Source organism: Orcinus orca, chromosome 15, assembly GCF_937001465.1.
Source record: "Orcinus orca chromosome 15, mOrcOrc1.1, whole genome shotgun sequence".
Taxonomy (NCBI): Eukaryota; Metazoa; Chordata; class Mammalia; order Artiodactyla; family Delphinidae; genus Orcinus; species Orcinus orca.
In genome coordinates this window covers 4253609-4266282 of record NC_064573.1, presented here as the reverse complement: position 1 = coordinate 4266282, position 12674 = coordinate 4253609, and the positions used below count along the sequence as shown (strand labels likewise).

Here is a 12674-nt window from a genome sequence, read left to right as displayed (position 1 = left end):
TTTAACTAAACACTCCTCTGTGTAGTAAAATGATTTTATTTTACTTTAGGAGGAACTTCTAATGCACCTGTGGAGATACCCATCTCTTTCTATTCATGGGATCGAGGGCGCGTTTCATGAGCCTGGAGCCAAAACAGTCATCCCTGGCCGAGTGATAGGAAAATTTTCAATCCGTCTAGTCCCTCACATGAATATGTCTGTGGTGGAGAAGCAGGTAACCAGCGTGCGTTTTTCTCCCGCCCAGTGGCAGTGCCATTTCTGAGCGCCGAACACCACAGTTTAGCGGGCAGTTCAGCTGTTCGCATAGAAGTATCATTTTTTTTTTTTCCAATACAAAAGGGACTGGAACAAATGTCAAGAAACTGATAAATTTTTGTTCGGTAGAAACCTCTTTGCTCAATTATACGCAATTATAGTAGTCAGATAAGTAACCGTTTGGAGTTGGAGTGATGGGAAATTTTAAAAAATTAAATGGTAGCCATGAAGGCAAGATTGGTTTTACACCCAGATGGAGAAGCTAACTGCCTACGGCTGGGCTGAGCTGGGACATCTCAAGCTGCAGTCATCAGTTTGTCTGTGATGTCTGAAATCTACACTCTGAAAGCAGCCATTTTAATGAAAACGTTCCTTATCTGGAGGGAGTGCCTGTCTCAGTTATCCACCAGTCATCAGTTTACCCCAAGTTTAACAGAAAGTAGACTCTGAATAAATAAGCTCAGGAAACACCTCATCCCACCCCCATCTATCCCACTGTCCCTTTCATTGTCTTCTCAGTGCTGATTACATCCTAAAATACTCTCCATCCTTCCTCCCTCCCTCCCTTTTTGTCCCTCTGTCTACAACGTATAAATTCCACGAGGGCAGGACCGTCCTGGTCGTGCTCACAGCTGTGACCCCAGCACCCAGAACAGTTCCTGCGACATGACAGGCGTCCATTAACATTGGTTGAAGCAAATATTGGAAGGATTTTTTTTTCTTTTTTTTTTGCCGCGCCACGCGGCCTGTGGGGTCCCAGTTCCCCGACCAGGGATTGAAACTGGGCCCTTGGCAGTGAGAGCGCGGAGTCCCAACCGCTGGAGCGCCAGGGAAGTCCCTGGAAGGGCTATTTTAGAGTATGGAGTTGTTCTCAGAGGATTTCCTGACTAGCGGCTGGAACAGAGCCAAGAAAGAGAAGGGCGCTGATGACACGGGTCCTTCACAGCTTAGCTTGGAACTGCTTCCACTTCTCAGAAATTTCCAAACGCATGGTATTCCCCATAAGAGTCATTAAGGTACTGGTAAGTCCAAAAAGAGTGGTCAGTCGTCAGATGGAGAAGTTGTACTTGTATTGTGTTTCATAATTACCAAAATTCATAATAACCAAACGTTAACAGTCAGACACCCTGGTGAGTATGGGGAGGGTCAGAGCTGGGATTGGAGGGTCTGGGGACAGAAGGGGAGTGAGAGCTCGCGTTCCTCCCACTGGCGAAGCTCCCAGTCCTGGAGCCCTGCTCACTCCATGCCATCCCTCCGGAAGAACTAAGGTAAAACCCAAATAGTTGAATTTGTTGGGTTGAGATTTCATCAGTTTCTTGTTGAAAGACGACTGTATGTTCATGGTATGAGAGAATAACTTGAAATTTTCTTTTCCACCTGAAAATGTTCCTTTTAGGTGAAGCAGCATCTTGACTATATATTCTCCAAAAGAAATAGCTCCAACCAGATGACTGTATCTATGACGCTAGGACTACACCCGTGGGTTGCAAATATCAGAGATAATCAGTATGTTGCGGCAAAAAGAGCCATCAAAACAGGTTGGACTTCAGATATTTTTATTTTTTTATTTAAAAATTTTTTTTAACATCTTTATTGGAGTATAATTGCTTTACAATGGTGTGTTAGTTTCTGCTGTATAACAAAAGTGAATCAGTTATACATATACATATGTTCCCATATCTCTTCCCTCTTGTGTCTCCCTCCCTCCCACCCTCCCTATCCCACCCCTCTAGGCGGTCACAAAGCACCGAGCTGATCTCCCTGTGCTATGCGGCTGCTTCCCACCAGCTATCTGTTTTACGTTTGGTAGTGTATATATGTCCATGCCACTCTCTCACTCCGTCCCAGCTTACCCTTCCCCCTCCCCGTGTCCTCATGTCCATTCTCTACGTCTGCGTCTTTATTCCTGTCCTGCCCCTAGGTTCTTCAGCACCTGCCCCTAGGTTCTTCAGCACCAATGCCCTTCACCATTTCAGTAATTTGCTGAAGGGCACCCAGCTATTAGTGGCAAAGCCAGGGTTTAAGCTCACACCGTGAGATTTGAATTTGGGGCAAAATGGTGGACTTGAAAACCTCCAGTACTCCTGGAAATGATGACCAACATTTGAAAACATCCTTTTAAAGGCACAGCTGAACTCGCATGAAAGTAAAGGAAATCTTCTGGGATTAACAATGAAGAAGGAGCTCAAATGTAGTGCAGTGAGCAAGCTGACACGGGCCACCCTGCGGGGACTTGTTCTTCCTGCTCACAAGGAGGTGTGGGTTTTAGTGGTTTCGGGTCAGCATGAAGCAGACAACGAGACCCACTACATAAAAGCCTCGCTCCAAGAGCCACGCTCACCCTGGACGGGGTGTGTGTGTGCAAGCTTGGCCGTCCTTGCTTGGGTTTTCGGTGAACACAGAGTCTCCCCTGAGAGTTTTGAACCATGGACCTGTCTTGGCATGGGTTTGGGTCTTTAATTACTGTGTGTGGTCGTGTTCTTCCCAAGCCCATCCTGGACTGCCTGGCTGGTGCAGACGGCCCCAAGGCAGGCCATGTGAGCTTTGCACTGAAGAAGCTTCCTGGATATGTGCTCCTTGTATAAAATTACAGAACACACGAGAAACTCAATTCCAGCCTATCCGCCTCTAAAACCAGCGGTCTTTTTTACAATGCCATTCTGCTTCTCCAGAGGTAGGGAATAGCTTTATTTGTAATTTCCTCAGCGGTGCCTGTTTTGACTTCGTGTATTTCAAAGTCCTGGACAGGATACATGATTGGTGAGCAGGGACACAGGCCTGGGCTTCTGGCTGCCTGGGGAGGAGGAACAGCCAGTCTTTTCTGCAGCAGGAATGGGACACTGCCAACAGTTGCAAAGTGGGGGGCTCTCCTAAAAGCAGGGGGAGTTTGGGGTCTCTCCAAACGTTAGGCGGGAAGACACTGGCAAGTGTTTATATAGACTGTGCACTATATTACAGTTGGGCCTTGGGCCACACCCCCAGAGATGCTGGAGCTGGAACTGGGGGTCCAGACCTCCTTGGAGCCCTCACTGTCTGTCAGGATTATCATTACAGGGACACAGACATTAACAATCACAGGACAAGTCCAAGACCTAGAGCCGTGCTTCTCTGCATAATCATTCCTACTGTCCCAGTTGTAGCAGCATTTTGACAATTTTGGAGTGAAGAAAAGAGGAAGAAGGGTTAGGAAGATAAATGCAATGCCCCTGAAGAGAGGCGTGTGGTTGAAATGTCAAGGCCTGACGTACTCTTGCAGGAAGGCATGGGCACCTTTGGGCCTGTTTGTGTGCTGGACCAGTTCTGCTAACAAAGTCCATCATCTTTATTCACATTCACACCTTGTTCTGTGGGTAAAGAAGGTCGGGCACGCTCTCTCTTGCAACTGTTTCATTTTTCACTCCTGCTCTGTCACCAGCAACTTGTCCTCTAGCCTACAAGGTTTGAACTCATCTCTTTCCAGACCCTAGGATATCCGTTAAAACTATTTCCTGGGATACCTTGAAAGTTGAGCACAAACGCTGAGACATTCAGGTGACGGTCGAGTACAGCTATTTATTTGTATATTGGTTACAAACAAAAAAACAAAGAAGTCCCACCTTCCCAATATTTAATTCATGCACCAGCCATAGAAGTGGGCATACCATCTTGTGCCGCTCCTGCCAAAAATGCATGACTTCTTCCAATCAGGAGAAAGCATCAGACAAACCTAAACTGAGGGACATTTTACAAAACAACTGATCAGTACTCTACAAGAGGGTCAAGTTCATGAAAGTCAAAGAGAGGCTGAGAACCTGTCACAGACTAGAAGAGACTCAGAAGCAATGACAAAATGCAGTGTGGGATTCTAAATTCATTCCTGGTATAGAAAAAGGGAAAAAGTGGCAAAATTCCAATCAGGTCTGAGTCTACTTAATAATATTATTCCAATGTTAATTTCCTATTCTTGATAATTGTACAATAGTTGTATGTTAACATTAGGGAAAGTAAAAGGATATATGGGAACTCTGTACTGTTTCTGCAACTTTTCTGTAAGTATAAAATTAGTTCAAAATACAAATTTAAAAATATTTTTAAAAAGTAGATAATTGTACTTCCCTGGCGGTCCAGTGGTTAAGACTCTGTACTTCCACTGCAGGGGCCTCAGGTTTGATCCCTGGTTGGGGAACTAAGATCCCGCATGCTGCATGACCAAAATAAATAAAAAAAGTTTAAAAGTAGATAATTGTAAAGAAGGCAACCACAGTTTTCTTCTTGACTCTGTTGATGATTTTAGAACATAAATTATGTGAAATCAAGAAGCTTACCGAACCCAAGTATCAAATTTAATGATTAAAACAAAGAAGAAAAAGACAAAGCAAACGCTACATTTGAGGAGATTACTGGGGGTAGTCTTGTCATTATTTTATTCAAATGCCTTCTTTTCCTGTGCTTCATTCAGTGTTTGGGACAGAGCCAGACATGATCCGGGATGGATCAACCATACCCATTGCCAGAATATTCCAGGACGCCATCCAGAAGAGTGTGATGATGCTCCCGCTGGGCGCGGTGGATGACGGAGAGCACTCCCAGAAGGAGAAGATCAACAGGTTAGTGCGTCCCGTAGGCGCTCCCCCCTCACTGCACAAGCCTGGGTCCTCACACCCATAACCTCCACACAGGCTGCATACTTCAGATGCAATTTGTCATCAAGTCTTCCTGTTTAAACTGTAGACTACTTTCCCTCTGTCATCTGAATGGGAATAACAGTGTCTCTATTTCTTTTGTTAGGTGGAATTACATAGAGGGATCCAAATTATTTGCTGCCTTTTTCCTAGAGATGGCTAAGCTGCATTAATCATGGTAGGAACCTTCCAGCCTAGGCCTGACCTACTGACAGATCCCCTTTCACACAACCCTGGGCAGGAACAAAATCTAACTATTCAGAGGAATTTGGTCCCCAAAATAATGTTTTCCCTTGGACATCTGGACCAGTAATAAAATATTTCCAAGGCGCGGACATCGGACGTGGTTTTGTGTCACCGTGCACACCTTTCTAAAGCCACAGCCACCTTCAACAACCTGACTTCCCTGAGTCCTGCTGCGGCTGCCCCAGGCCTGGACCCACGGTACCCTTCAGGATGAGGACAAGTCTCTGATGAGATTCTCCGCTTGCAATTTGATTGGTGTAATCACTGCAGTTTGCGTTCTAGGCCTCTAAGTGCTTGACACACAGTCATCCCATCCGGTAACTGTCCATCCTACATCACCCCTGCTTTTACCACTTGTGCCCTTTATCTTATTGACAAACATGTTGGTCTCCCGCGCTGCCTACTGTAATTTCCGTGTGGGCTCATTTTTAGAGGCGTTACTAAAGCATGATACCGCATTAACCTCTTCCCCTTCATTTATTTTTCCTGCTTCTTCAAAAGTGCTGAAATGGAAATGATCAATATTCATATGCTTACGCCATCTGGGATTCCTTGTGCGAAAATGAGTACTTTCTAAGTTCCAAGCCTCTTTACCTTTGCTGCAATTGATGCCAGCCGACTGCCCCTCCTGCAGCCTCTTCTTTCTTCCTGCCCCGTCAGTGAAGGCCTCCTTGCTCTCTTCAACATCTGCGCACCTGTCAATGCGCCACAGCAGAATTAATCCTGATAGAATTTCTCTCACCCTGCGGGAACTGTACTCAGTGACTACATCTAATAAATTGCTCAAAGCTTTTAATAGCATTGGTTTTAGATAGAGAGCTAATCAACCCTGACATCAGTAACACATTCTAAATTTAAAGCCGTCAGCTAATGCTGGGTTCATTAATCATTTTAGTTAACCATCTTGTTTGGCTTGATTGGATTTGACAGTGTAAACAAACAAAAAATGCAATTTTTCTACAGTTGAGTATATTTAAACAAACAGATTTAATCTCTATAAATTATTTAAATCACATTAATGGAGAAGAATTTAAAGGTTTGTTAAAAATGTTTCTCATGATTCTAAATAAAAAACAAGCATAACACATTCCATTGCTTCATGGGTTCTTGAAATGTCAGTTTTAAAACTTGCTGCACCTCATCTAAAATGGCTGGACCAGAGGGCCAGTAATTCGGCTTGTCCTGAACTGCGTCACAGAAATGGGACCCAGCCGAGGCTTTAGCCACTTTTCCTCTGATGCTGGAGAACATTTAAATGCTGTCTGTTGAGTATGGGCAGGAATTTGATATTTTTTTGCTATTAAGCTTGGTTTGTGCTTGCCAGATTACATAGAACCTTTTGACATTTTGGATTTTGTGGGACCTAACTGGTGTATTTGGCAGACTTCTCAAGAACTAAATACACAAGAAGTTTATGATCCCCATTTATATTTTTAAAAGGGTGTTCATATTAATCAATTAACAAGGCTGGTTAAAATGTATTGTAACCACTTCTGAGCAATGTAACATCAGTTTGTTTTACCAAGCATCTAAATTATAAGATTACTCATTCACTGATCTACGTTCCTGCTGAATCTCTGAGACTTGCAACGTCTGGTTAATTATTCAGCTACCACCAGGCAAGAAAGGCAGGACAAAGGCTGAGGTCACTGAGTCTAGGAGATCCCAGCCTTGCAATGTCTGGGTGCAGAGCCATAGTTTTCTGCCTCTAGGGGTCAGGATGAGTGTCCCCAGCTCTCCCAGGTCCATCTGGGTTTTCTACCTGGCTCCAAGCCAGGTGCCTACCTGGGTTCTGCTGTGATCTGGAGTCAGAAGGGAAGTATTTTCAGGGCAGTTACACACGTACGGGTGATAGAAATCTACCCGCTTACTGGCCAGGAGGCCAGGTAAAATTTTTAAATATTCTCTATCTCCAATCTCTGTCTTCCATTTCCAACTCATCTCTGTACTTCAGGGGTCCAGTGAAGTGCGCTGCACACAGTAGGTGCTCAATATTGCACGCTAAAATCCTCCTCTTGGTTCCGCAGCTGCATTTTTGGGCTTTCCCTGGCCTGGACTTCTATCTTTATGCTCTTTGCCTCACATCGTTCCTAGCTGAAACCGTCTTGGGAGCAGCTAGCACTGGGAAAAAGCACATGAAACAAGTCATGCTGAGGTGCCATCGACTGATAACAGCGCCCGTGTATCCGCCCAGGCAGCACTTGTCTGCGCAGGGTCCACAAGCCAGCAGCCGTGAGCCCCATACCGCTGCCTTCAGTGCGTTTCACGTGGCCTTCACGTTGTTCTAAGCACTTCTGAATTGGATGCCAGCATCTCAAAATCAGCAGACCTCACCCAAATGATTTCTCTTGAGCGGTCAGAAGACTGGGTAATACCATCTGCGGTTCGTGCAGGGTGACAGCCCGCTGAGCTGAGAGGCTGTGCTGAGCACAGTGCCTGGCCCATAATATGTGCTCAGTAAGTTTCTTAGACGCAGAGTAAGAAGGAAGCTCACGAATAATACAGTTGTATTTGGCTTCTCACTTCTGATAAGTAACTCTCACTTAAAAAAAACAAGCCCCGGACTTCCCTGGTGGCGCAGTGGTTGAGAGCCCGCCTGCCGATGCAGGGGACACGGGTTTGTGCCCCGGTCCGGGAAGATCCCACATGCCGCGGAGCGGCTGGGCCCGTGAGCCACGGCAGCTGAGCCTGCGCGTCCGGAGCCTGTGCTCCGCGACGGGAGGGGCCACAACAGTGAGAGGCCCGCGTACCACAAAAAAAATAAAAAACAACCAAAAAAAACACAACAAGCCCCCAAACAAATACCATTTTATGATAGGTCCAAATGATTTTTAAATACTATACTATTTTAAATATCTAGTGTTATATGTATTCAATGCCATCTAGCTATTATTTTTAAATTTTATGTTTCAATTCAAGTTTGAATACTAACGGAACATGTAGTAAACAGTTAAATAATGAGTTGCGGACTTATGTAAGATGAAATAAAATATTTGTTTCAGTGGTAATGTACCTGTGGTTAAATCTAGCATAATTCTATTATCTGTAATACCACTGCTGTTCATGACAAGCAGCAAACTTAAACCCAGGCCTAATACCTGCACATATCATTTCTGTTCTTCCACTGAACAGCTCTTTAGCATCTGCATTCTATATCGCAGGCCACTTAACTGGTAAGAAAGATAATCTCCCTCTTTACTATATCAAAACAGCTTTCCTCTTTGGGAAGCAAGCTCTGGGAGGCCGAGGCTGGCTTGGGGGTGTTCTTTGTTCAGCTGTCCAAAGGCTCAATCAGTCGATGAAATAAAGCCAGAAATACAGATTTTCTGAAGCAAAGTGTTTTTTCTTTCCAGCATGATGTGGAAGAGAACGGATTAATGACTATAATTTCTTAACAGTTATGATAAGTAAATAAATGCTTCTGAGCTTTCTTTGACTAGGTAGATTGAAGAGAAAAAAAACTGTCACTATGTGGAAAATTTTTATTTAAAAAATTATTCTAGTGTAATTTCTTATTGAGAATGAAAAAAGATGTCAGAGAAATTATGCCTTTGACTATAATAGAAAATATGAAGTTTTACATCATCTCACCTCCCACATTGAAATTCACCAAAACAGCATTCAAAGAGAACTTAGATTTAAAATTCTAGCGTGGGTGGTTAAGTGTTCCTAGCCTACTCTCATTGTTACTGTAGGTAGGCATGTGAGTGTAGTGGCAGAAAATGTTAACTTAAAGGAAATTAGAACTTTAAATGACACTGTTAAAGTAAATGAGTCATCAAGAATGGTTAGTCACCAAAAATGACCAATGCTTCCTTTCAAATTTTAAATAATTATAGTCAAATAAAGGCAGCTATCTAAATTTTATTTAAAACCCCACTTGAAAAACTGGAAGGCAGACTTTAGGGCTCCTACAGAGTGAGGGGAAGAGGTTCAGGAAAGGACAGTCACAGAGGGGAAGCAGTGCATTCTGCACGCCCTGCCTAGGTCTCTGGATGACCTCTGAACCATGCCTGTGTGAGGCGGACGAAAGCCTCTTGGCTAAGGCTGAGGGGACTGAATGTGACTTCAGCTGCTACCATGACAGGAGAGACAAAGTTAAGGAGTAGCAGTACAGCCAGAACAACTGCCTGTTAAAACAGTAACGACAACAACCAACCTCTTCAGAAGAATAGAAGTGAATTCAGAGTCTCTACGTTATATTACTCAAATACCTAGGATACAACCAGAATTACTGGGCATTTAGGAAAAAGGGAAACATGACTCACAATCAAGAGAAAAGAGCAAATTAATGAAGATTAACCCCAAGATGATTCATACGCTGGGATTAGCAGACAAATATGTCAAAGCAGCTATTATAACTTTGCTCAAAGACACAGTGGAAAATATGCCTTTAGTAAATGAACCAACAGGGAATCTCAGCAAAGAAACAGAAACGGTAAGACAGAACAAAATAGAAATTTTAGAACTAAAAGATACAATATCTGAATTAAGAACAAAAAAAAATCACTAGCTGCTTTTAACAGATGATTGGAGAGGACAGAAGAAAGAATCAGAATAGATCAATAAAAATCCAATCTGAAGGTCTGAGAGAAAGAAAAGAATGAAACCAAAACAAAAAAGGACAGAGCCTCAGTGAGTTATGTATATCAAGAGGTGTAATATATATTTAATTGAAATTCAAAAGAAAAAGAGAGAATGGTGAAAAGTAACAGTATTTGGAGAAATAATGGTCCCAAATTTTCCAAACTTGGTGAAATACATAAATTTACAGGTGTTCAAAGTTCAGAAAACCCCAAATAGTATAAATATGAAGAAAATCATGCCTAGGTACATCACAATCAGATTGCTGAAAGCCAAAAATACAGAGAAAATTTTGCAGGTAGCCTGAGAAAAATGACAAATTACATACAGGGAAACATAAAAGGGAGAAAAACATCTGAATGACCTCTGCTCATCAGGAAAAAATGGAGGCCAGAGGTAATGGAAAGACATCATCTTTGGCAAACATGTCTTAAAGAAGCTCCAAAGGAGCTTTATTATATATATACATATATATAATATATATATATAAAGGATATATATATTATATATAAATTTTCCTAATAAGACACAGAAAAACAAATTTTTCCTATATTCTTGGATTCTCTTGCGCATTGCATGACACGTAGGTGCTTAATAAACCACAGCTATCACCGCTGTATTATCTAATGGAACAGTCTTTTAAATGTTTTAATGAGAGTAACAGTATTAGACACTATTACTGTGGCTTAGAAATTTTAGAGCCTCTTCTATTAACAGAATGACGAAAGACCGGAACTTTACTCTAAATGACTAATTTTATACACGAGGAAGTCAGGTTGACTTCCTTAAGGTCACTGTCCTTAAGGTTGACTTCCTTAAGGTATGATGCAAAGGTCCTGTCTCAGTAAAATACTGCATGATGGGGAACTGAAAAACAAACTCAGAAGAAAAATAAACTCGCTGCTCAAAGAAGGAAGATGAAATGTTAACTCAGTTCCCAGGGTAAGAAAGGTAGCAAGGTCAATCTCCTACAAATCAACAGAATGCCTCTTCAACATGGAAAACAGTGCTAGCTACTCTTAAGTGTTGAGAAATTCATCACCTTCTCATCCAAGACTAACACTCTTGAACTAGCTATTCATTAAAAGATGCAAGGTGGACTGGAGAAGGCTGACTCTGGAGTTTGAAAAGTGAGTTCCACCTTTACTAGCTGTGTGATCTTGGAACAGTTATTTAACTCTTCTAAATTACAACTTCCTGTTGTGGGTGACGGACATGAGAATTCATGTGGATTACAGTAAAAATTCGACCAGATAATGTCTATGAAAAGTACTCTGTAAACCAGTATTTAAAACGTTATTATCACCTGAATATTCTGACTTAAATAAGCGTTGAGCTGGAACTGGCCTTGAGAGATGGGTTTGGTTTAGAAAGCCTACCATCATTATTACAAGGCCATCCTTTAAAAACTCCATTTACCTAAAATTTTACAAATCCAATTATTTAAGAGCTTTCCCTATACCTACAAGATAAAGTCAAAAATGCTGAGCAAGCGGTGTCTCAAGCTGATCGCAAGTGGGATGTCGCCTCTCATCTCTATATAGGTGTCCGTCAGAGCACTTTGCAAGCCGCGGTCTTCCTTCCTGGATCTGGAGTTTCCGGGGAAGGGCTGTAAGCTTCAGGTCCGCGGATGCTCCCGCAAGAGGGGCAGGCGGCGGCGGGGACGACCACGCTTCGGTCGTGCCTTACTTTCTTCCTAACAATTCTTGCGCTGCGTCACTACCGTTAATAAAAACGGTCCAGCGGGGGCTTTTTAAACACCTAGGGCGTTTTCGGCTTTTATTGCCCAACTGGCCGGCCACCACACTCGGTGCTCTGCCTCCCCTTTAGTATCGGAACTCGGCTCGTGGCTCCCTGCGGCCCGTGACTCCGAGGATCCTTTCTTGGAGTCCACCGACAGACTGTCTTCAACATCTAGGGTTGCGCACGCGCCTGGCCCAGCAGAGAAACCGTGTCCCCGTAGACGGCCGCCTAGAAGCGCCGGGCACCGTTCGGGGCCCGGAAGGCCCAGGGCAGCGGCCGCTCGCCCCGCGCCGCCCTCAGGGGTCCTCTACGGCGGGCGGGCGGGGGACGGGGTGGGGTGAGGAGACATGGGACACGGAAGAGAAGAATGTCCAGAGAAATCCGCTTGGGGACTCTCCCCAAACCCCACTTGGCCCTCCGGCTCAGACACTTCCAGCCGGACGCATCTCCCCTTGTTTAGCTTGTCTTCTTTGGCTTTCCGTTTTCCTCTCTTGCGGAGGGGCGGAACTTCCGGTCCCATCTCCTAGCAACTTCCGGCGAGAGCTGACAGACAAAAAAAAAAACAAGAGGCACATAGGTGCCCCGGTCAGTCGGGACAGAAAAAGGGAACTCGACGTGGGTTTTACTAATCCAGTTCCAGGATCCTGGTTTTTGGTCATGGTGTCCGGTGAGCAGTCCACGAAGGAGTCGGCCTGAAGACCGCCGGAAGTCGCTCAGCGGAGAGACAGGAAGTCCCGCCCCTTCTTCCCAAAGGGAAGACGGTGAGCCGGAGGAGTCAGTCAGAGGGGCGAGCAGGAGCGATTCCGTCGGCAAACAGGTAAGTTATTCTCTGGCCGGGGCGGGGGGTTTGGAGGCGGGGACCGTCCAGCGTCAGCGTGGGGCCTGGGGGCGGTGGCTTGAGGGCCCGGGCCCGGGCGGCTGGGCGCCGGGAGCCCCGCCAGGGCCCTTCGCTCTTCCTCCTCCCCCCTTCCCCCCGCCTCCGCCCCTCCCCGCTCGCCGGTCCCTCCCGACGCCGCCCAGACTCACCCGACACACGCCCGCCGCCCGCGCGGCCTTGCGGCCGCCCGGGCTCCACGCCGCCAGCCGCTGCTCGCCCCGAGGCCCGACTCACACGGGCCTGGCTGTCAGGGCGGAGGCGGCGATTCCGCGCGCCCCTGCCCGCGGTCGGGCGCTTCTCACCGCCGG

The 12674-nt window shown here is 45.1% G+C and overlaps 2 protein-coding genes across 6 annotated transcripts in view; both read left to right on the top strand.

The window, feature by feature from the left end:
• Positions 1 to 8077, top strand: part of CNDP1 (carnosine dipeptidase 1) — a 33772-nt gene extending 25695 nt beyond the window's left edge. For 2 of the 3 annotated variants that reach the window (XM_012536802.3, XM_033406105.2), the window contains exons 9-12: positions 50 to 214; positions 1652 to 1793; positions 4694 to 4841; positions 5023 to 5251. In XM_012536802.3, the coding sequence (XP_012392256.1) occupies positions 50 to 214; positions 1652 to 1793; positions 4694 to 4841; positions 5023 to 5089 (522 nt within the window). In that variant the 3' untranslated portion in view covers positions 5090 to 5251. Of the gene's footprint in view, positions 1 to 49; positions 215 to 1651; positions 1794 to 4693; positions 4842 to 5022 lie in introns of all 3 variants that reach the window. The other variant, XM_049697665.1, reaches the window with a different exon arrangement.
• A 4097-nt stretch (positions 8078 to 12174) lies between these two features.
• Positions 12175 to 12674, top strand: part of ZNF407 (zinc finger protein 407) — a 428050-nt gene continuing 427550 nt past the window's right edge. Inside the window, exon 1 of one of the 3 annotated variants that reach the window (XM_033406104.2) lies at positions 12175 to 12306. The gene's annotated coding sequence lies outside the window, so the exon portion shown is untranslated. The remainder of the gene's footprint in view (positions 12307 to 12674) is intronic. The other 2 variants (XM_049697648.1, XM_004280012.4) reach the window with 2 other exon arrangements.